Below are 25565 nucleotides of genomic sequence, written 5' to 3'. Positions count from 1 at the left end.
GTTGACTACAAATAAGTGTATATAAAATCTTTTCGTATGCATGATGCAAGTAAACTAAACCGAGTTGTAATAGAAGCGTCGCCATTTTAAAAAGCGTTTTGTAGATTGTATTCGAAACAACACTTTGGCAAATAAAAAATAGCAAAATATATTTTACTCCGTTGTTTATCCGGATTACATATTACATGAACATATACCTAATTATTGTTTTTCACGGAAATGAAGTAAATGATAAATTCGGATGTGTTCGTAGAGGTAAAAATGTATGTGGGTGAGCAGGTAATAACATTGTACTTGAATTCGGGCACAGTCTAAGGTGGGCTTTATAAACCACGCAAAAACGCAAGAAACGAAAGATACAAAACTACCTTCTTTTCTGCCCATCATACTTGTTCCGAAAATCTTCAGTCACTGGCTGTTTCAGAAAACCTCCTTGAAGGACCTTTTAGCCTAAAGAACTCCTAAGTCACGAAAAAAACATGACGAAATGTCGGTTAACTTCAACATGACTTGCGAAAGCCACATCTTTTTTTATAAATCTTTTTCGTATGCCCTATTAAAAAAATGTGCGGTTATAAGGAATGTTGATTAATGCAATGCTGATATTAAGGACCAGCCACGAACTATATTTGACAGCAAAGTTGAAAAGATATGTTGTATATATTGTCGCGGGTTGAAATTTTGCAGGGTTGTTGAAATCAAATTTAGGGACTTTACTGACGGGACTCTGGGCTGGCTGCTCTGTTCACTCGTCAGCGCAAGTGGCGTGACCATGTAATTGGGGCACGGGGCCGGCGCGGCGCGCTGCGGGCTTGCAGAATTTTGTTTGTTTGTTTGGCCGCGCGCTGGCGCAGCCACGGGCCGCAGTTACTGGGGCGCGCTGTCGTAACAAGCCGCGCGGTGTGGCCTGCACATCGGGGTAGAGGGGGGGTAGTCTTCCCAGATGTTCTAGTTAGTTGTTTAGTAAATTTGACTTCAATAACGAGCTTTTGTTATGCTAGGCGCGGCAGGGCGCGCGAATTTAAGCGCAAGTGAGTGGTGACTTCAGGCTCACTCAGGCGGAGGCTCACTCAGGCGGAGGCTATGCGTCTCACCTGTGGTCACGAGTTGTTAGTTCGTTCGTGATGTAGGAATTCAAGCTTTCGGGCGGAAGCTATGGCCGACGCCAGAGGCCACGAGTCGTTTAATTTAAGTTAGGTCATAATGTAGTCGTCAAGCTTTCGGGCGGAGGCTATGGCCCTCGTCAGGGGTCACGCGTCATAGTTTTTAAAATGTAATGTTCGTTCGGGATTTCAAGGGCAGGAGAGGCCCCTACGTTATTTTTTTTAAAGTAATCGATCAAGAAAGGCTTTTCGGAAAATGTGAGTATGGACTTATCTTTGTTTTAATTTTAAGTATTAATTATGATTTGAGGTATTCGGAAGGACTAGGGAAGTGTTTAGTGAAGTTCTCTCATTCTCTCTCTTGTAAGGTCGTTCAATCGTTAAGGAAGTAAAGAGATTATTGTTTTAAATTGTAATCCCGCTATTTAAATGTTCTTTAAAATGATGTTGAGTATTTGACTTTAAGAATAAAATAATTTTAATTAAGTATTATGTTATTTTGCAAAATCTCCTTAGTTCAGCTCTCACCAGACATCCTGTACGGGATGACGAACCTATGATCCTAGGTACAGTAAAGTATTTTATGAAGTTAAGACTAGTTGATGCCAAGCGAGTTGTTTCTATGTAAAGAGCTACGATTCTCGCCCCCCCCTCTGAAGGTGGATCGTGACAGAAATGGCGGTGGCACCGGCTAGGTGTTTGTGATAGAAATGGTAGAGTTCGCCGGATAGGTTCTATTTCTGGAGAGAGAGAGAGGTAGATTTTTATGTTTATTATTAAGTTAGTTTCAGCTTCTGATAGCAGGTTATTAAGAGTTTACTTGAGGAGAGGATTACGGAATTTAATCTAAGTGGAGGAAGTCTTTGAGATTTTTTTTTTGACGTAACAGATGTTTATTTGAGTATACTTGTAAGGATAAAGTTTATAGTGATAAGTTGTTTTAAGTCGTTGAGTTTATCGGGGATTATTACGTGAGGAGAATACGTTATAAGTTAAATGCTTATTAGAGATAATGCAAGTGGTTTAATTTAATTGAAGTTCATTTTAAGATTGTAGGTTAAGAGAATTATAATTTAAAATAAAAATTTTTTGTCGTAAATAGGAATTATTTTCAAGTGAAGTTTGTTTTGTTGTCGTGCGCGTAGGAGACGAGACGTACGAATTAAATCAGTCGAGGGAAGGATAAACGTTAGAAAGGAATTAAAAAGAAAACGAGAGTTTATGTAAAAGAGAGTTATAGAATTTATAGTGATGTTTTGTTTTAATTAGAAAAATGTTGAGAGTTGTTTCAGAACGACACGTCAGTGGACGTGGCAGAATGAACACGTGACGGGGAGGTGCTGAGACCTAGCGGAGAACGGAGGAACCGCAAGCGAGGGTTGGCGCACCTGATGGAATTCGGTGACGTCACGAGCACGTACAGAGACGTGGACGGCCGTGACCTTGTTTTGATCAGCTGTACGGTAACTTAGCGATAAGAAAATAGACTATTGGTTAAATAAATTTAAATTTAAGTGTGTTTTAGAAGAAGAGGAACTTTCAGTATGTAAGTAATTTAATTTAAGAAGTGTATGATGTATAGGCTAGAAGTGTTTCGTTGTAAGTTGTTTATGTTTTTGTTAGTTAAATTCTACCTCGGTTTTAAAAATATTTTTTTTGGGATTTGTAAACATTATTAAGGAGGTACACTATAAAATCGATAAGCATTGAGAAAACTGGGAAGGCTAGATTTTGTGTGTAGAGGGAATTTACTCCAAAAGAACAGAGAGACAAAATTAATGTTTTCATTAGGGCGAGGGACCCTAAGGTGAGGCGTTGTGTCCCTGGGAAGAAAGGGAATTGTAGCGCAGACCATAGGAGATGGGCTGACTACGGAATTAAGGGTCAGGAGAATCCTGAGAGTTGTGAGTAGTTTGGGGCAGGAGTTCCCCATGGTAGTACCGAAGTGGCTATCCTGTATGGGATAGGGTACCATTTCAATGAAGTTTGTTGGTGGGGTTAGAGTCCCTTGCTGTGTAGTGGGCCTATAGCAGATAGGCACTACAGTGAAATTTTTGGTTATTTTGTGAGGTAAATTCCCTGGAGGTTAAGTAAGATTGGATTCAGTTAGGAAGGAGGGAAATGAGAAACATTGCTGTAGAGAGTTAGTGTACTTGCCTAATGTGAAATTGAATTTTACTAAATTAATTTAGGAGAAAGTTTTGTTCGGTAAATAAATAATAATGGAAGATAGCTAGATAATTAATTAATTTTTTTTGAGTAAGGTGTTTTAAGTAATGAAATAAAATAAGGTGAAGTAATTTGAATAATTGGGGAGGAGTTTCTTTAAGAGTTTAGATAATTGTTTTTGAATTTATTGAGATATTCAGCCAGTGAAGTTTGAGTGTGAGAGATACAGTGAGATTTTAAGGAAATCGGTTGTTTATTAATTAGGACAAATGAGATTTTATGATTAAGAGTCAGTAAGCATAGTTAAAATTTACGACATGATATTTGTTGACAGTTTACAGTTATTAAGGAGAAAACAGAGTAATCTATTTATTTTTATTTTAATGGTTTGAAGATAAGATTATGAATTTTTTTTGGAAGTTTCTTTGGCATGTTGGAATAATTTTTTTTGATTTTTAGAATTTACAGAGAAAATTTAATTGATTTACATTAGTTTGGAAGTATGGAGGTTTAGTGTTCGATTAGCCCTAACTTGATGGTCGGATCCCAAAAGAATGCCGTAAAACCGATAGCCAATTGAGAGGAATGCGGTAGGCGCTTGTGTAGAGAGGGGTTGTGGGAAAACTCCTTGGGACTGATGGCAGATCAGGGGCCCTAAATAGTGTGTGATGCTGTAAAACCAGTGCAGAGAAAGCCTGGTATGCTTAAATTTTTGGGCACAGGTTATGTAAACCTGGGGTTCCATGGGATTTAGTCATGTTAGCTGCTGTGAGACATTAAGATTTCCAGGCTCCATAGTAAATTCAATGTAAATTTTTGTTTTCTTAAAATAATAAATTTGTTTTTAATTTATTTGAGATATTTGATTTGGAACAGTGAATACAGACCCCGAGGAATAAGAGTTATGCTGTGAGAGGAGAAGGTGGTAGGCCTAAAGGGTACAGGCACCACAGAGGTTATTTGTATTGCATAATTTAAATATAAGGAAACTTGAGAATTTGAAATTTTGTTGTTGGTTTGTACACCCATAAGAAGAGTATAGGCAGAATTTTTATTGTTATGAGATGTCTAATTTAATTGAAAAGAAGAAAGTTTAAAGATGCAAGGTAACATTATTATTGTAATAATTGAAAGAGATTAAGAGGTAGAGAGAAATAGGCAGTTTTTGTTTGTAAGTACTAAAGTTTACATATAGAAATTTAGTAACTAAGAATGAATAATAAGTTAAGTCTAGTGTAAAAGTTTTTTTTTAAGTTTGTTAAGTTAAGAGTCACAAGTAAATTTTTTTTTTAGAGAGAATGTCTTTGATAGGAAGTATTAGAAACTTATGGGAAGTTTAGGGTAACATAAATAATGTAGGTAATGAATAATAAATAGATGGTAGGTCTTAAGTTAGGATTAACATTTGAAGCAGAATTTAATTAAGAAGAAGGAAAATAAATAGGCCTAATGAAAAGAACAAAAAAGGATTTTATGGTAAAGCATTTTTTTTAAGTAATAAACAATGAATAATAATGTTGTTTCAGGGTAATGTGTACTAATAATACAATTTTTTTTTTAGGACCAAAGAACAGGAATTATGTAATTTAAATTAACATGTATTTTTGAAACTGTTACAGATTCCTTAAGATGAGCTGAGCAGCAGTCCAGTTTACAAGATGACAAGAGTTCGAGAGACAAGATACAAGATCACTGAAACAAGAGCCAAGACTGAAGATTCAAGAGAAGAGAAAGCTGGCAGCCATGGACTTACAAGTGGAGATTAATAAGGTCATGTAAAGTTTTATTTTTTTTATGGAAGACAGTAACTGGAGTTTTTTTTTGTTATAAACATTATTTACAGAACTTTTTAGGTTATAGTAATGTAATGGAACTAGTGAGTTGTGGTAGCTGTCAAAAAGAACTAATACCTTAAGTTTAATTTTTAAAGTTAATTTTCTTAATTTACAGAGGGATTAGTAGTTTTTTTTAAACCTTATTTAGGTTGGAATTTCAATACAATAGCTTATTATAAATGTGTACGAACAGTTCAAGTTCACCGTACTGATAGGTAGGTCAGATGATCTTATTGATTTTGATGATTTGTTGTTTTGAGTTGATTTTTAGGTGTTGTGAATTAGACAATGAAATAGTTTTGAAAACTTAAATTATTTCAAGCTAAGAAATAGTAAATTTAATTGTAACTCAAAGGACACCAGAATTTAATTTTTTTTTGAATTAGTAATGTTTGAAAATTTTATACTTTACCAGAAAGGTTATAAACAAACAGATCGGATGGAACAAGGATGCAGTAAATCACAATTTCATTTAGAATTATTGATTTGCTTTTGAGGTTATGAAGGAAAAGTAGCTATAATTTAAAAATTTGAATAAAAATGGTTTTTTTTTATTTGTTTGAAATAGAAAGTTTAAAAGTTAATTAGTCATGATCTAGGTGGGTGATGGGGTGGGAATTGGCCACTCTTTTTCCCTATAACCTCCCTAACATGGCCTTCTATTACATCTAACAGAATAGAAGAAGAAAAAGACTTATTATTAGTTAGAATGTTTTTTTATGAAGATACCTGATGAACTTTTTTTTTATTGTTGGGAAGAATAGTAGCAAGATTAATCAGATGTTTTACTCAGAAGAAGAAGAAGAAGAAGATAAAGCAGTTTTATGACTCGACAAGCCAGAGATTGGTGTTTCCCCTCTGCGCTCCTATTGACTACGTTGTTTACTCTCATGGGATAGCTGGTTCGGCACCATGGAGAGAGATTGGTGGGCATTGTGGTTGCCCCCAGAAGAAAAGAAGAGTAGAAAGGTTATGGGTGGGTCATGTGAAGTGACCTTCAACCCAGTTACTTCGTGGGGACTATTTGCTGTATAGAGAAGATCAAGACTCAAGAGTTAGGGAAAATCATTGGAGGTCATGTTTCCCTTCCTTAAGTTTTTCCTATCAAATTATTTGCCTGATTAGATTATGCTAAGGGTGGGATACTTTATGTTAGCAGTTGAATTAATTAATTTTATTTTTTTTGTGTGTTTGCATCCTTGCCCATCGATTGCAGTTTAGTAGTTAGTTTTGTATTTGTCAGGCGTGATGGTAATGCCTGTTGATGATGTTTCAGAATTGTAATCTGTTCGTGATGAGGATGGCACAACTCCGAAGCAGATGTGGGGAGAAGTTGTGAGCTGCCCTGGAAGCCAGTCCAGTAGCTGTTGGAGTTGAGTGGTGTTTGCTGATGGCCAGCCCAGGGAGCTACTCTTCTCGACAACACTGACTTCGAGGAGTTGCACCAACCTTCACGAGATAAGAGTTTAATTAATTGAAACACTGTAAGGACACTTAATTTTTTTTGAAGAACGAAAGAAGTATGGTAATAAACGGAAACCGAAAAAAAAAAAAAAAATAATAATTATCAAGAATTTGCACATTGTTTAACGAATACTGAGAAACTAAGAACAGTAATTTAATTTGTAAAGAGAGCTTCACTAACAGAACAATTTTTTTAGAATTGAGAACTCGAGCCTCTGAAGGTTCCTGTGAGAACAAACCAGATAAAAGTTTTACATTTAATTTTATGAATACTTGTTGTTTTAAAATAAATCTTATGCAGAATCTAGATGTATGTTCAGACAGCAAGGAACTAAGAAAATTATTATTTTTGTGAAATGAGGAATTTATAGTTATGGTTTAATGGAAAAAGACAATTTGTAATTTTGAGGTAGCTCGATGGGGCTCGAGCTCTGTGAGGGGAGGGTTATGTCGCGGGTTGAAATTTTGCAGGGTTGTTGAAATCAAATTTAGGGACTTTACTGACGGGACTCTGGGCTGGCTGCTCTGTTCACTCGTCAGCGCAAGTGGCGTGACCATGTAATTGGGGCACGGGGCCGGCGCGGCGCGCTGCGGGCTTGCAGAATTTTGTTTGTTTGTTTGGCCGCGCGCTGGCGCAGCCACGGGCCGCAGTTACTGGGGCGCGCTGTCGTAACAAGCCGCGCGGTGTGGCCTGCACATCGGGGTAGAGGGGGGGTAGTCTTCCCAGATGTTCTAGTTAGTTGTTTAGTAAATTTGACTTCAATAACGAGCTTTTGTTATGCTAGGCGCGGCAGGGCGCGCGAATTTAAGCGCAAGTGAGTGGTGACTTCAGGCTCACTCAGGCGGAGGCTCACTCAGGCGGAGGCTATGCGTCTCACCTGTGGTCACGAGTTGTTAGTTCGTTCGTGATGTAGGAATTCAAGCTTTCGGGCGGAAGCTATGGCCGACGCCAGAGGCCACGAGTCGTTTAATTTAAGTTAGGTCATAATGTAGTCGTCAAGCTTTCGGGCGGAGGCTATGGCCCTCGTCAGGGGTCACGCGTCATAGTTTTTAAAATGTAATGTTCGTTCGGGATTTCAAGGGCAGGAGAGGCCCCTACGTTATTTTTTTTAAAGTAATCGATCAAGAAAGGCTTTTCGGAAAATGTGAGTATGGACTTATCTTTGTTTTAATTTTAAGTATTAATTATGATTTGAGGTATTCGGAAGGACTAGGGAAGTGTTTAGTGAAGTTCTCTCATTCTCTCTCTTGTAAGGTCGTTCAATCGTTAAGGAAGTAAAGAGATTATTGTTTTAAATTGTAATCCCGCTATTTAAATGTTCTTTAAAATGATGTTGAGTATTTGACTTTAAGAATAAAATAATTTTAATTAAGTATTATGTTATTTTGCAAAATCTCCTTAGTTCAGCTCTCACCAGACATCCTGTACGGGATGACGAACCTATGATCCTAGGTACAGTAAAGTATTTTATGAAGTTAAGACTAGTTGATGCCAAGCGAGTTGTTTCTATGTAAAGAGCTACGATTCTCGCCCCCCCCTCTGAAGGTGGATCGTGACAATATGTAAGAATATAAGAATATATATATATATATATATATATATATATATTTATTTATATTTATATTGTTACACCAACGTTTATATTTTTAACTCATTTTAAAATAAAATATCCAGTTAACAGTTAAAGTACTTTATATCGGAAACAGATGCCAGTATTCAGCCATCTTGTTTGACGTCATGGTTGTCATCTTGATTTTTAATAAATTTTTCGTAGGATCATCTAATGTTTTTTCCTCGACTGCGCTAGTATCACTCTCCCTTGTGCATACAAAGAGGATGTTCCATTATGTTTTTAATATTTTATATAAATACCTTTATTGGTAGACGTCTCACATAGAAAAGTGACACCCTTAACCACACTGCCATTTTTTTTTTAAATTTATAGAACGCATATGTTTGCTAGATATTATTATTATTTGGAGGAGGTTCAAATCATCCAAACTTTCGTAGTATACGCCCTCGTTTCCGAAATTGGCCGATGAGTCTCGCATGAAAACTCCACGAAAAAAAAAGGATTTTCAGCTTGTGCGCGGTGAGTGGGTGGATGTTTGGGAAGATAACTTTTTCATACCTAAGATAGTCATGTCGTATTTTAACGCGTTAAATGTCTTTTCTCTCATTACAGTTATGGTAGGACGAACTTTCTTGTGTGAGAGAATACCGTTAGGATTGAATCGCCAATAACTACGAAACTATTAATGTGCCAACAATGGTTGAGTCCATAACGCATAGACCATGTCTGTACGTGCTTGTCATGCGGTATTTATTTTACCTGTGACGTCATCGTACCTGTGTTGGCTGGCGCATGCGTGATTCTTACGAATTGTTATAAATTCTGTGTTTGTCTGTTTGTTGTAACAACGGATCGATATGATTATTTTTGCATATGGTATATATATAAAATATTTAAAATTTATCTATAAGAGAGTGATAAAGGGGTAAATTCAGTTTTATAATATAGAATTATTGCAGGTATCTCAAACCATGAGTTTTTGTCATGTCTCTATGTCCACCACATGGTAATATAGTCTGACAACTTCACTATCCTTCTCATTGGCGCGGCTGCTAGCGAACTAAACAAGCTAATAACAGTTTAGAAGACTACGTTACTTTGAATTTGTAACGCGCTATCGTTTGGTGCGTCCGTCACGTCTTGCCTAGGGCTTACCTGCCTTACATTAAAACGAAGCTGAAGTTTGGCGTCCATGTTTTGCTTATGCGTAGCTTTGAGGCACAAAGATAGTGAAATCAATGGTACTTTAAAATCAAAATTTCCCGTTTTTCAGGTGTATGTACTGCAGACTCGGTAATTATGTTCCTTACATTATGACGTGTTTAGCCCGGGAACTCTTAAACTAGTCATTCATGAAATAATTTTTTTTAAATTTCATAGCCATAATGTCTACTAGAATGTAGGAACACCTTAACCCACAAATACTGAGACCTAAATTGTCCACTAGAATGTAGGCACACATCATTAACCCACAAACATAGAGATGTAAATGGTCCACCAGAGCGGAGGAACGGAGTGGGAAGGAGTATCTGCGGTGCTGGACGGCCTCACCTCGCGCGTGTGGTCCTTGGGAGACAGCGTCTCCCTCATGCTGAGCGACATGAGCAGCTCCTGGGTCAGCTTCTGCTTGCCGAACGCCACGGCGCCGCTCGTCACCATGATGCACTCGCGGCCCTCGATCTGGCACTCCGCCACCTGCGCACGTCCCCGACTGCTTCAGCCGCTCACAGCACTGCCGTCCGTCACAACTGTGTCCTGTACTGCCGCTCACAGCGCTGCTGTCCGTAACAACTGTGTCCTGTACTGCCGCTCACAGCACTGCCGTCCGTCACAACTGTGTCCTGTACTGCCGCTCACAGCACTGCAGTCCGTCACAACTGTGTCCTGTACTGCCGCTCACAGCACTGCAGTCCGTCACAACTGTCACCTGAACTGCCGCTCACAGCACTGCCGTCCGTCACAACTGTCACCTGAACTGCCGCTCACAGCACTGCCGTCCGTCACAACTGTGTCCTGTACTGCCGCTCACAACACTGCAGTCCGTTACAACGTTATAGAGTGCAAATGTTTCAGACACAAAATTGCAATGTAATGAAACGTTTTTAATTTATCTGAAAAATTAGTCTATTGTCAAGGAAAATTTGAAATAAGAATTGTGGAAATTAATTTTCCAGCGTATTTAATCAAGAGCATTATCTGATAATATTAATTTTTTTCTTTCATTTCAATGGAGACATAATTGAAAGATTCTATATTTGTTTCAACAAATTTTGTTGACTGTTTAGAAAAAAAAAACAGAAATGGTATAGTTAAACAAGCCAGGTGTTACCAATTAGGCAACAGTGTTGTCCATTTACACTCACTACTCTCCAAGCGTGGGCCAGACTAGAAGGAGAATACTACATTACTTCCAATCGAAATCGGGTAAGAAACTCAGCTTTGACAAGGGACTGATTAGCAGAAATACAGGATGTCCATAAAATAATGTCCCAATTTCAATGGAATATTATAAAAGTTTAATTTCGACTATCAACAACATATCATACATCAAATTGAATGTAAACTAACCTTTTTTTTCTTACAAATGTTCAATTTGTTCACCTTTAGTTATACAGCACACATTCATCCTAAAGTCCAATTCTCCCCACTTTTTTGTTAACAAGTCCGGAGTAATGGAAGCAATAGCCTCTTAAATTCTGTGTATCAACTCAGGAATATCATTAGGCAGCGGCGGAACGTAGACCCCAAAGAAAAGAAACGCATTGTATGTCAGGTGAACGTGGAAGCCAGCGAAAAAGAGCTCTGTCGCCTCGTATCGCCTATACCATCGGCGGATGTTTTTGACACATGGAAGATCACAATTAAACTTTAAAGGAAACGCACGTTGAACTGTAATTACAGATTCACTCTTGGCAAATTGCAGAACCCAAAACTATTTACGCTCAGGAGTTGGCGCTGCAAGCGAGGAAACAACAGTGCAGTACTGGCGCATGCACTCATCTAAAACTGTTTGTTACTCTTTAATAGTGACCTTGGACCAATACTCTTAGATACTCTTAGAGTTGATACTATTGGAATTTATAACTGGGACATTCTGAGTTTGAACTATGACTCGATCTCGTAGGGGTCGTGAGGCGAAGCGACTGTACCTGCTGGGCGATGGCGAGGCGACTGTACATACCTGCTCGACGATGGAGGGGTGACCGTACCTGCTCGACGATGGAGGGGCGACCGTACCTGCTCGACGATGGAGGGGTGACCGTACCTGCTCGACGTGTAGAGGGGCGACCGCACCTGCTCGACGATGGAGGGGCGACCGTACCTGCTCGACGGTGGAGGGGCGACCGTACCTGCTCGACGTGTAGAGGGGCGACCGCACCTGCTCGACGTGTAGAGGGGCGACCGCACCTGCTCAACGATGGAGGGGCGACCGTACCTACTCGACGATCGAGGGGCGAGGGGCGACCGTACCTGCTCGAGGTGTAGACGGGCGACCGCACCTGCTCGACGATGGAGGGGCGACTGTACCTGCTCGACGATGGAGGGGCGACCGTACCTGCTCGACGTGTAGAGGGGCGACCGCACCTGCTCGACGATGGAGGGGCGACCGTACCTGCTCGACGGTGGAGGGGCGACCGTACCTGCTCGACGTGTAGAGGGGCGACCGCACCTGCTCGACGATGGAGGGGCGACCGCACCTGCTCAACGATGGAGGGGCGACCGTACCTACTCGACGATGGAGGGGCGAGGGGCGACCGTACCTGCTCGACGTGTAGAGGGGCGACCGTACCTGCTCGACGATGGAGGGGCGACCGTACCTGCTCGACGATGGAGGGGCGACCGTACCTGCTCGACGTGTAGAGGGGCGACCGCACCTGTTCGACGATGGAGGGGCGACCGTACCTGCTCGACGGTGGAGGGGCGACCGTACCTGCTCGACGTGTAGAGGGGCGACCGCACCTGCTCGACGATAGAGGGGCGACCGTACCTGCTCGACGTGTAGAGGGGCGACCGCACCTGCTCGACGATGGAGGGGCGACCGTACCTGCTCGACGATGGAGGGGCGACCGTACCTGCTCGACGGTGGAGGGGTGACCGCACCTGCTCAACGATGGAGGGGCGACCGTACCTACTCGACGATGAAGGGGCGAGGGGCGACCGTACCTGCTCGACGTGTGGAGGGGCGACCGCACCTGCTCAACGATGGAGGGGCGACCGTACCTACTCGACGATGGAGGGGCGACCGTACCTACTCGACGATGGAGGGGCGAGGGGCGACCGTACCTGCTCGACGATGGAGGGGCGACTGTACCTGCTCGACGGTTGAGGGGTGACAGTACCTGCTCGACGATGGAGGCGAGCCGACCCAGCGCCAGGCCGTTCTCGTCCTCGCGCGTGATGACGGCGCTGCCCAGCTTCACAACCAGGCGGCGCGCGTACTTGAACTGGCTGCGGTCCGTGAAGGTGGCTGCCCGCCGCTCCACGCCGCCGTGCGCCGCGCGCCTGGCGTCCACCTGCGCCGCCTGCGGACAAGCACCGTCTCCCTCGGTCCACACCCTCGACCGTCACGCAACCATATCCCCCGCTGCGCCGAGCGGAGATCCACAGAACAAGGAGGGAGGCATAGTAGTGCGACCAGTGGCGTAGCCAGGATTTGTGTAAGGGGGGGTGTGAGGAAGCATGGCCCCCTTCCCCCCGAATTAAAGCGTGGGCCCGGGGGTCATCCCCCGGGAAAATTTGGATTTTAAGGTGTAAAATAGTGCTATTTTAGCAGTTTTCGGTTCTTAAATTTACATATTCCAATGGTAAAAATTTTATTAATTTTAATATGAAATTTGTTTGAGTGATGTATAAGAAATTAATTAAAGATTTGGTGCTATAGGGGGGGGGGGGGTTGAACCACTACCCCCCCCCCCTGGCTACGTCACTGCGACTCTACAGTGGGTAATGAGACCATGTTGTTCACGACATGTGTCTCTATCTGTTGGGTGAGTCCATAACTACTAGCAAAAAAAGAAGAAAAAAAAATCTTGGGCCAGATTTTGAAATCCAAAGTTTTAGGTTTATAAATTTAGTTTAACTACTTGAGGATTAATTGCGTAGTAAAAATTATTTAAACTTCGCGAAAATAACTTAATGGTGTTTCTTAATTTTTTTTTAAAAAAATGCATGTTCTTTATACATGAGTAGGGAATGTATAATTTTTATTGGTTTGTGTGCCTGACAAGCCTGCATTAATTCTCACTGTCAATGTAGCCATGTTATAAATAAAGTATGAATGCTACTATCTATTGGACGGGCCCAAAACTACTTAAAAAAAAACTAGGTCTCAGTCTCGGCAATCAGAGTTTCTCCCCCGCGCGAAGATCGTCGGGAGCTCCGATGTGCACCGGCCCTCAGGTCCCTGCAGCCCAAGTTAGTCCGTCGGTTTCGGACTCTCCGAAAACATTTGTGGCGGGACAACAGACGCAAGGGAGTATCGTGTTAAAGTTTCAATAATAGGCCTTAAATAAAACTAACTGATGAAAAAAAAAATTGGTTGTCTGTAAAGTCCGTTTACGGACGATAGTTTAACGTGACAACGTCATAACAAAACATTGATGAAATGATTGATCCAGAAGAAAATGAAATATCCAATTAGGTTTTTGCAACCAAACCATTTAGGCATTAAAAATATGTTATTCTTTCAGGAAGGTAATTTTTTTTATTTTTCTATCTTTTGTTTTTACGCTTGTTCGCAATTACACATTTAACGACGAAGTTTGTTCGTTGTAAAATTAAACGTAGAATTTAATAAAAATGCCCTTGCAGTTAATAAAATAAGTATTAGTAAGTTTAAGAAAGAATTTCGGCTTTAATCTCCAACCCAGACGCTCGTGGTGCGCTGGGGCCGAGATTAAAATTCGCCGAGAATTTTTTTATGTTTTTATGTATTCCAGTGCTCAAAATGATATGCAATTGTGGCCCCGGGCACGAAATTTTATTTATAATTAATTAATAATAACGCCCCTCGTGATAAACAAAGGAAAATATGTATTAACGAGTGCCTGGTTTCCACGGAAGACAATGAGCGTAACGGGACACATCGTAGTGGGACAATGTGTGTAACGGGACACTTTTTCGTGCGTGCAGCCGGCGTTCATCGATTTATTAGACGTTGTCACGTCAAAAATCAACACGACGTGTGAGACCGAGGCTTAATGCACTCCGCGGATTCTCCTCCAAATACAGTTCGAATATCGGGTGCAGGAAACGAGAAGATTCGCTTGAGCAACGCAGCAGACACAGCAGCCGTAGGTACTTGCAATGCACGCAGTAATCTAATTCCGTTGAAACTGCGTTTGCATCAGGTTCAGCCGGGGTCGAAAGCGCTTCGGGGATCAATCTATTCCCACCAAGGGCCAGCATAATTCTTTTTTTTTTCTGGGTGCAGGAGAATGTAGGACGCAGGGATGATTTGCGCGGCTCTGGAGCCCCCAAGCGCTAATTCGGTCCTGAGCAATCTCCCGACGGACCTCCCAGCGATGAAACGACCAGGATATTATTTAAATTCGAAACCGTGTCCGCGGGAGAAATTTAAAAAAATTGGAATGCTTCGAAATAGAAGGTCTGTGCGATAACAGCTCGCTTAGATTTACTGCAGCGGAAAGTTAATGCAATATTTTTCGTGCGCAGGGAAAATTTTAAACCCGGAAACTCAAAGAGAAAAATCATGTTTTAATCAGTTTTATTTTACTGGAAACTAATGTCAACTCATCCTTAGGGATAACTTATAGATAATTCAAGGAAAAAATAATTTTCTTAAGTATAATTTAATAATAGTGTTAGTTAGCTCTAAGATAAAAAAGTTTTGTTTATTCCGATAGTTGTTTATATTTAGTCTGATTTCATTTCACCGAATATTTGGAGAAGCAAAGACGCATTTCGCAGTGTTTGTATAAATAAATTTGCATGTTCTCAACAATAACGAACAAGTGTCAGTTATTTATGCACAACCTATGTTAATACATTTTACAAGCGAAAATTTTGGATACTTTATATTTATATTGTTTATATTATTATATTAAATATTAATTTTTATTTATAAATCCACCACTTTTTAAAATTACTTATTTGGACATTTTGGCTTAATATTTTACTTATTATTTTTTTTTAAAATTTTACTGTTTGAAAAATTGAATATGAGTATTTAAAAAAATCTAAATCATTTACATATACCAAAAATAATATTTTTCATAGTTTAAAAATCCATTAATACATCTTGTTGGTTTTAATGAGCTTATATTTACATATTTCGTAAAGAAACAGAACAAGCTTGATATTATTTTACTCCAAACCTCGCAACATTCACTTGAGACACAGACGTTTAATGGCGACATTTGTAACGGGACGTACGCTCATTACGTTCCGTCCACTGTCATGACTCTCCTACGAGCGCGAGGACTGGGGAGAATAGCAGTGACTCGGCCAGTGTAACTTGGTCGGAGGCCCAGTTGCCAGACAGCCACTGCGCACCGTGACGTCAGGAGTCTGGTGTGCCGATACAGGGTGTGCGGGAGGGGAAGGCTTCTTTTCACAGACGAGAGAGCCAAACGCAGGATCGTGCATCTTCGGTTGTTTTTTTTTGGTTCATTGTAAATAAATATGGCGGTGTTGATAAAATTATACTAAATGGTCAATTAGGTTAGGTTAGCTACATTATAAATACTTTAAAACATTGTGGACTGTTGATTTGGTTAGGATAGCTACATTAAAGATACGGAGAGAAAAGAAAAACGAGCATGAACTTCGGGGAACTTCGGGTTTTGGCTCTCTCGTCTGTGAAATGATTGCTTCCCGTGCGGGAGAGCCGAGAAGCACCGAGGGGCGACGAGGAGGGAGCGGAGCACCGGGACACTCGCTCGCTCGGCACGCGAGCGAATAAGAGATCGTCGCCTGCCAAGGCTGCAGCGAGCCACATGACGCCCGCACCACGGAGCGAGCCCAGGCGGACGGGAACCGGCCGAGGCGGAGCGAACGAGCACCGGGCCACTAGCTTGAGTCTGGATCCCCCACATAACTTATAAAAATCACAACTTATATCATTCACAACATGGAGTTCTTGAAAAACCACATAACTTAGATCCATCACAACTTAGAAACACATAACTAAGAACTGTCATAACTTAGAAACACACAACATCGAAACACCAAAATTAGAAATGTAATAATTTAGAACTATCAAAACTTATAACAGTACTAACTTAAAAACACCATAACTCAGAAAGTTATAACTTAGAAAGTCATAACTTAGAAAGTCATAACACAGAAAGTTATGACTTAGAAAGTCATAACGTAGAAATTCATAACTTAGTAAATCGTGACTTAGAAAGTCATAACGTAGAAATTCATAACTTAGAAAATCGTGCCTTAGAAAGTCATAACTTAGAAATTCATAAATTAGAAAGCCATAACTTAGAAAGTCATAACTTAGACATTCATAACTTAGAAAGTCATTACTTAAGTAATGACTTAGAACTGTCATAACTTAGAAAATGTTATCGTGTGCGTTTCTAGGTTATGACAGTTTCGTCCGCCCGCATAGGAAGCGAGGATACTCGCACAAAAGGGGACCGACAGCAGCGTCTGGACGCCAGCGAGTCGCCGCCGAGGACATTTCCGTCAAAACGAATCTCAAAAATAGCAAAGTAATTAAAGAGTTTATTAAAGTTGTAAAAGCTAAAATAATGATAATATGAATGATGAACATATAATGTGTCTATAGCTTTTAAAAATATTGGAACGATCTACGTGCGAGGAGTGAACTGCGTGTCTGCCCGAGGACCCGGTGGGAGCTCCAGGCCTGCGCAGTCCGAGGGATCAGCCCCAGGAATAGTGAACCGAGGGTTGTCTACCGGCAGCAGTCAGTTGACAACACAAAATAGTAAATTAGCTTCGCCGAGCGAAGGGGCGAGTTGTAACCAGATAAACTAGTTTTTTCATCCGATTACTTTTTTGTGGCACCCGTTACCAATTGATTTAGGAACGATCCATGTCCGTAGACAATATTGGAAAAGGGCCGTGAATAGTAATTGCAGATATTTGTTGAATAATTTGATGATAGTGCATATGAAGGCACATTGTTTAATTTTATGTGTTATATAGGAGGATGGAGCCAAGAGATAATTTGCGCAGTGTTACGAATACATTACGTCGAGATATATGCAATTATTTATTTTGAAGTTTCAAGCAATAGATCATTTGTAACGAGTCTGCATTTTGTTTTTCCAGAGTTGGTAACTATCCCAACACATTTATGTATATTTTTAAAAGATTAGTAATGTGAGTGCACGTACTAGTTGTATTCTATATATATGTGTGTGTAACAAGAATCAATTTTCAACCTCTCTACATGGTTATCTCAGAACTAACACTTTGTATCTGCACTCATAATCATGCATTATTTAATCTTGTGCTCAATCTTAACTGTCACTCTCCGGACAGATTACATGGGAGCGTTACCTAAGTAGTTCAAGTACTCGTGTGTGTCAATTAAAAACACTCGTTATCACTGCATCGACTATGCGCGAAACACAAACGTTGTGCTTGATATTCACGCGCTCTTATAGTAGGCTTACCACTGATAACACCTGTCTCTCCCGTAAGACCCGTCACACGGTCAAACTTTCGTTTCCAACACTTTCCAATATGTTTTATCAAATAATGTCGCAGGCATATGACGTCACCGGACAACGTCACTGGCGCAGCGATGTTTGTTTGACATATTGGATGACTTGAATTTCAATCAGAGATTTTGTATAAAGTACGGCTTGGACGGAATCAACCAATCAGAATCGTGCCTAGTGAAAACGTAAATGGGGTACATTTCCGTCAAAACGAATCTCAAAAATAGCAAAGTAAGTTTATTAAAATTGAAAAAGCTAAAATAATGTTAATATGAATTATGTACATTATAATGTGTCTATAGCTTTTAAAAATATTTGAACATGAATTTAATTGCCATACATATTAATGCGCGTTAAATTTAAAAATTCACTGTTTGAAAATTTCAATATAGGTATTTCAAAAAGCTAAATCATATATATACTAAAAATAAATTCTTTTGTAGTTTAAATATCCATTAATATATTTTGTTGGTTTCTATGAGTTAATATTTACATATCTCGTAAAGAAACAGAACAAGCTGATATTTTCTTACAAACCTCGCCACGCAACACTTGAGACACTGACGTTTAATAACTTCTTATATCTCCATATAACTATAAAAGATAGCTGGAACCAGAAATAAACTTTGAGAGTGCAACACGATTTAAAACATATTTGAGGTTCATCAGAGACGGAGTTTGGTTTTCCTTCGCCCGGAGCGTAAATTGCGATTAGCGCTTCCACCCTCCCCTCTTAAATAGAAATAGAAGTACCAGGCAAGATTTGTTTTGCATCCGTGTACATCATATGGGGAAAACATTAAGTTAAATTATCGAACCTCATGTATTTACCAGTGTTTAAATGTACGTTTTGTTTTACGTACTGTATTTATAGCAATTATAGATTATTGAAGATTAAGGTTCATTGTAAACACTATATATACTATATATTGTTTACCGTGAACATTATATATAATAGTTCTAATGGTATTACATTATTAAATAACAACATTGAAAAATGATTTCATAAAAATACAAAATCTTAACTAACTTTGACTGTTGTATTACCTAAATACCTACATAATAAAACAAGGTAATAAGAACACATAAACATTATGGGAAGGTAAAGTTTTCATCCACCTAATGTCTTAAAACTTCACTTGACGAGCTTGTCTTGTAACAAAAGAAATGAAAATATCCTCAAACGGGAACTCAGAAGCTAACTCATCCATCAATATGAATGACGTGAGGTGTGGAGAACATTCCCTCCCCTAACCACCTTCCTTTATCCTCAGTGTTCTTCACGCAAGCAAGACACGCAAACTATCTTCTGAGTGAAAAAAATCTCCATTTAAAACATGATTACTGATAACGAGTAAAATACAAATGTTGGTAAATTTTCAGTAATTTAATTTTTTATTCGCCTTTTAACTAACACTTAACAATAAGTGCGGATATACGCAAGCAATAATGAAACTGTGGCATGTTGATGATTGGATCGCAGTTATTTATACCCCTCTCTACGACCGTGAGCCATGGATTCCCAGCTAGAAGAGAAGTAAGCGAGTTAGATGGTTCTCACGACGAAAAGAAACGTTTGCAGAGCAAGGCTTTGAATTTTAACCTGATCTCAAACGAATTCGCGGAATTTCCAGGTCTCTACTTATTGTACGAAAATTCTGTCGGTTCATCCTGCTCACCTTCTAACCCAGTGCCCAGAACAAGCTACACTCCCTACCTCCCCTATATCCGTCCCCGCAGGTTATCTGTCCAACTTTATTGGATAGAGAAAATTGGAGATAATTTTGCTTCCAATGTTACCCTCCCAACTCTATTGTAGACAATTTATCTGTCTAACTTTATTGGATAGAGAAAATTGGAGACTATTTTACTTCCAATGTTACCCTATTGGTTAGAGAAAATTACAGACCATTTTGCTTCCAATGTTACTCTTCCAAATCTATTGTCAAACTATAAATATAGACAAACATATTTGACAGTGTGATAGGGTCTTTACAAATGTTTCCATAAAACAGGCGAGGGAAAGGAGGCGTGGACGAGTAAACAAGTTATTCGTGTAAACATGCCACGTTGATAACAGAGTAGGCTAACACAGCGAGCGCAAAGTCCAAGGCACAAGAGTTTGAGTGGGTTCGGTTACTCGCCCAACGCGCTCTACGCGGAGTGAAAGTTTCTTTCCCGTTTTGTGATCCAGGCGCGTCGATAAGTTAGCTATATACGGGAAAAGGAACAATCATTCGTACACACAGGGCAATATAACATGTTTTTATGGAAACTGGACATGGCTATGTATTCATTTACGACTTGATGCAAAACTGTGGAATGAATATGGTAAAATATAATGTTCGCACATATTATATCTCACGCTCCTAAAATATAAATCTTGGCAAATAGTTTTGAAATCAGAAAAAAAATAAAATTCATACCCGTTTATTGGACTAAAATCAATCAATTAAATTCAATATATTTCAAAATGACAGGAAAATAGGTCCTTGTTCTATTTTAATATAATTTTAACCGTTATCAGGATGCACTAGGAAGAAAATATATATCCGTAGACATCACACTCTTATAGGCAATCTGTAACCGGTTCAGTTAAACACTGTTGAGACCTAAAACGGGGGTTTTAAGTACACATCACTACGGGTTAAAGGAAAAGGAAATCTTACAATAAAAATATATAATTTAGAGTTAAATTTTAATAGAATTTAACATGAGTTGGATGATGGCAATTTTTGAATTCGATGGGTGACGAGTTAACACAGTTTACTATAGTAAAGATTAGCTGACAGAAACCTCGGAGGAACCTTGCTTTCAGCAATACTGCCTTTACAACACAGCAAACTTGAACTGTATCTTTAATTAAACTTATTAGTCACCACGCGTCTTGCTTGCTGCAAGATAGCTACAGAAATATTGTTCAAGCTGGCACAAGAACTCGACTTAGGCTTACACAAATCTTACACCAAGCTTGAATTAGGGCTTTCATAATGAAAAAAAAAAAGAATTAAATAAATATTATAAAAACGTATAGCCATGAAAACAACTGGTTTTCCCCAAATATACATTAAAAATTTATTTGAATTTTGAAGAAATGTATCGAAATTCCAATCATACGCACGCCAGTTTCTCTCTAGTTGGTATAAAGCTCTAAAGTAAAGCCAAGATAAAAAAATAATAAATATGTATAATCTACCGTGTTGCTCTCTATGTTTTACCACGTGAACAAGATGCATCGGTTAAGTGCTTCAGACAGAATGTTTAGACAACACGGCCAGACAGATCTAACAGACGCGACTGCGCATATGTTGCAGAGCCTTTATTCGGCATCTCAGCCCGAATCCTGGTCTACGGATCGCGTACAAGAAAGCGTCAGCTGACTCTCGACTGGCTTGCTGGTCTAGGGCGCTTGGGATTCATCCCTGTTAGTCGTCAGCTGACTCATAAACCGGTTGCGTATTTCCAAACCCTAGATAGACTCGCCGACGCATGCCTGAACTGCGCTCTCGTTGGCCGCGCCTTAGGAGAAGAGGGGGGTCGGGCAGAAGCTATCCGGCTCGACAACGAGAATTCGTCTTATTTACAGAACTTTATTTCAGTCATCTCCACAACTTTACAGTAATAAGAATGAGTATCTGGTTAGGTGCGGGGTGCGAAACTCGACAGTAACTATCGAATGATTGATATAGATATGCTGCAGCATTTATGTAGGATTTTAGAATTTAACTAAATGTAATATTTGACGCACAATAATTCCCATTATCAAATCAGTCTCCTTGACGGCAGTGACCGCTGAGGCGAGTTCCCTCGGTTCAGGCCCAGCCTCTGTCATGTTAAGACATAATGAGACGAGAAACCAGTAGGCCTACCAATGCAACATGTTTAATTTATATCAATTAACAACAATTATCTTTGGTTTCTTGGATTTTTAGACATTATTATAACCCGTATAACATCCTGCATAAAATAAACGGAATTGTAACAAAAAAGTGTATAAATTATTTTTTTTATCCTTGTACCCTAAAATGCCACCGTTTTAACTCATACAAGTAACTCGCATATTTAAAAAATATATTATTAAAATATAAAAACCTTTATTATTCGTTAAAATTTCGTAGTTGTATTTTTTTTGTGCGTTAAGGAAACATAAAAGTGAATTTGTACGATGCGCACGCAATGCAACATGCAGGGAAAATTTCATATTCACGTGTATGAATATGGAACCAAAAATATTGGTGTTTCAAATGAAACTAGATGATAGTGAAACTAGTATTAAATATATTTGCTAAATTAAAATAGTCATATTAAACAATCTTCCGACAGGCTTCATAACGTAGTGGTTAATTCATAACTAGATATTGGAAAATATGTTACATATTATTAAATACTTAGCTCAGTCCATTACTTGAATTAAAATAAAATTAATTACTTTAGGTAAAAATATAACATTATAAAATTGCAACAATCCTCTAATACTTCCTATTACACATAAAACATATCAAACGTGTGTGGAAACTACGAAGTAATAAATTTTAAAGATTGGTATTTCTTCAAGTATAAGTATAAGTGATCGAAATTGTGTATATAATCTTATGGAAATGTCTATATTTATAATTTTGTTGCAAATTAAAAATTTTATCAATTAATCAGCATTATTTACTGATTTCAATTAACTCATTTATTATAAAAATATAAGAATTATTTTTTAAATATTTTTGTTACAATAAAAAATTATAATAAATATTTTTGCAAAACTCCGCGACCCTGAAGAAACCCCCGGATGAACCCCGCATGGAGCGCCCAAGAAAAGAAACGGGCTCCCCATTTGGAAGCCACCTTGGAAGGTTTTTTTTTACCATCCACCGTCTCTTTGGTAGCCTGACTTGTTGCAAGGATTGTAATCCTATCAGACAAATGCCACCATTTGACTGAGGCAATCCACCTTGGAGAAGCCGGGGCGCGAACCCGGGCCCTACAAGTCACAAGGCAGGCGCCCTACCCCAGAGCCAGAGTGGTAGAGCGACGACATGCAGTCTTCTTAACACTGACACGGTGTTATTCTACGAGTTAATGTACTTTGGTTTGCCATTAACACGTGCTTATTTCTGGAAGTTTATTTGTGAAGTAAATATATACGTATGTAGGATATTAAAAAAAAACACGTGAGCTAATGTTTTATTACTAGCCAGTGATGTGTAATTTCTAAATTCGGTAAATATTAAATTCATATGTTCGCATGTTAAAAAATACACTAATAATACGAAACTCGGCACGAAATTTAACGCAGAATTCTTGAAAATAATGGCGAGAGTGATAAATACACGCAAAATGTGTTTTTTAATAAATTTCAGAACGTGAATCATGTGTAGCTTCAGCACCCACCGCTAGAATTCGCTGCCGGAGCAACTAAGTCAGCTATACAATTTTAACATGAAAAAAATAGTAAACCCTGGCTATGGCAGCATGAAAAAAGACTACTTACAAATAATTATTTACGTGTTTTTAAATCTTATAATTAGTGATTGGTATTAAATAATGGTCCATATGATTAAAAACTTTATTTATTGTGAATATTAATTATATAAATTGTTTATAAACTTTCTAAGTGTATTTATAAGTGAGGTTATGTTCCAGTATGCACAGCGAAGAGTTTCTGTAAGCTTCCATTGTCGCTGGCAGGGAGTGTATGTGGAGTAGTCTGCTGGCCGTTTACATGGTAGTGTTTGTGAGGTTATGTTCCCGTTTGTATGATTTATTTACATTATAAATTATCATTTAATAAATGATTAAAATTATTAAACTATGATAAACATTAGGCACATTTTTTTAAAAATATTAATTAAAATTTATACTCATTTATATTAATATTGAGTTTTTATTCAAAGTACAGTTGATTTACTTTATATTTTCCTAACCGTACTTTTATTATTTTATTTATAATTATTATTTGCATGCAATATAAAAATTAGTTTTTCATTGCCCGGGATGTAGACAGTAATTGTCTTCTTAATTTGAATGTCAAGTGTTCAAAATAATTTGTCACTGGCAGAACCCGGAAGACGTTGTTCTGCCAGTGTATAGTTATCATTCGCCAGAGCCCTAGCTCTAACCACCCTCCTCCTGCCCCGCTAGTGCCGCGACCAATCCCAGCGCGCTTCAAGGGCCAGCACGCGAGTCAATCTAGGTTTTGGAAATACGTCTCCCGGCTGCTATAGTCTGGGGCGCTTGTGGTAAGTCTCTGGAAGTCGTCAGATACTGTTCTGGGGCGCTTGGCATTAGTCTCTGGAAGTCGTCTCTGTCTGTAATCACGCAAAATAAAAGTCAGAGCTTCTGGCTGGAAGCAACAGATACCGATTTCACTCGTGGAAATTGTCCTTTCTGGATTCAGGACTGGGTGCCGTTGTGTCCCTCCAACACCATAATCCGGAAGGTCACGGAAAACCACCGTAGAATTATTTAGTCCAGTTCGCCCGAGTCACGCCACGGGTATCCTCCAGTGGCAATGTCCAGAATTCCAAACCAACCTCCCGTAATAACATGAAAACATTCTAAAGGTCCCGTCACTCTGTCAAATTTTCGCTTCTAACAGCTTCCAATATATCGTGTCAATTAAACAAGGAGGGTCATGATGTTAACCGAAAAGTCACTTGCGCAGCCATGTTTGTTGGACAAGTTGGATGACTTTCCAAGAAAATATTTTGCATTTAGGACGGGCTCTAAAATTAGTTCGATGTTGGATGCGATCGGCCAATCAGAATCGCGCATAGCGAAAACGGATATGACACACGTTTCCGTCACAACGATTCTTTAAAATGGAGAAGAACAACACATGGGCGATTAAAGAGGTTGTAAAAGTGAAATAACTAAATAAATGTTTATGTGAAAAATGTATTTGTAAAAATGAAATTATGATTCTATAAATTAAAAAAAAATACTGACCATTAATTTTATTATGTAACTAATATTATTGTGAATTAATTTTATACATGTTTAAAATGTTTTAAAAAGTTCAAAAATTCTTTCCAGCACTGTGATGCATTATTTCGTTTAAAAATTGAGATTACGATTGACAAAATTGAGACAGCTCAGGCCAAAAATAAACTTCGATAGGATGACATCATTTGAAATACATTCGAGGTGATCTGTCCAAATTTATTTGATGTAGAAATGTAGAAAATTGGAAGCTATTTTACGTCCAATATTCACCCTCTAACTGTATTGTAAAATATATTGGAGACAAATATTTGACAGTGTGACAGGGCTTTTTGGACACGACTCTCATCTCGTTGGTATTACAAAGAAATCGCATTTATGACTATTCATGAGGTGGCTTGTATGTTCAACTCCTCGCAAAGAAAATGCTTCTTCCAGCTGCGCTGGTCATTTGTGTGTGTGTGTTGTGTGTGTGTGTGTGTGTCGGGGGGAGGAAGGGAGGGAGAGGGGCCAGGGGCAAGAAACCTCACGTTCAAACGTCTCATTGACTGAAATAAATCGTCAAAAAAAGATTTCCAAATCTAACAAACCTGGCTGGAATGTAGGTAGTTAGCTCGCATGACGGAACTATTCATTCCCCCTACCCACTTCTTCACACAGTCGGATTTACCGGGGTTGGCGAATGATATGTCCTCGGGACAGGTCCAAGTGTGTAACGCTCCAAAATTAAGCAGTATCTGAAACCTGGATCTTCGGCCAATCGAATAAGAAGCCTGTCCTCACCTGATACTTAGAGAAAAGGTAACACTCAACATGTGATTG

At 39.2% G+C, this 25565-nt stretch overlaps 1 protein-coding gene and 1 long non-coding RNA gene across 4 annotated transcripts in view; one reads left to right on the top strand and one right to left on the bottom strand.

Moving 5' to 3' along the window:
* Positions 1-25565, bottom strand: part of LOC134530438 (delta-1-pyrroline-5-carboxylate synthase) — a 185585-nt gene that overhangs the window by 37100 nt on the left and 122920 nt on the right. For 2 of the 3 annotated variants that reach the window (XM_063365255.1, XM_063365256.1), the window contains exons 3-4: positions 12486-12668; positions 9697-9840 (exon numbers count right to left, since the gene is read on the bottom strand). In XM_063365255.1, the coding sequence (XP_063221325.1) occupies positions 9697-9840; positions 12486-12668 (327 nt within the window). Of the gene's footprint in view, positions 1-9696; positions 9841-11326; positions 11335-12485; positions 12669-25565 lie in introns of those variants that run through there. The other variant, XM_063365258.1, reaches the window with a different exon arrangement.
* Positions 663-6671, top strand: LOC134530437 (uncharacterized). The gene is made up of 2 exons (XR_010074815.1): positions 663-2649; positions 4892-6671. It is a non-coding gene; the product is annotated as an uncharacterized LOC134530437 (long non-coding RNA).

This window comes from Bacillus rossius, chromosome 3, assembly GCF_032445375.1.
Source record: "Bacillus rossius redtenbacheri isolate Brsri chromosome 3, Brsri_v3, whole genome shotgun sequence".
Taxonomy (NCBI): Eukaryota; Metazoa; Arthropoda; class Insecta; order Phasmatodea; family Bacillidae; genus Bacillus; species Bacillus rossius.
The sequence above is the reverse complement of the archived record's forward strand: the minus strand, read 5'-3'. Positions and strand labels throughout refer to the sequence as shown.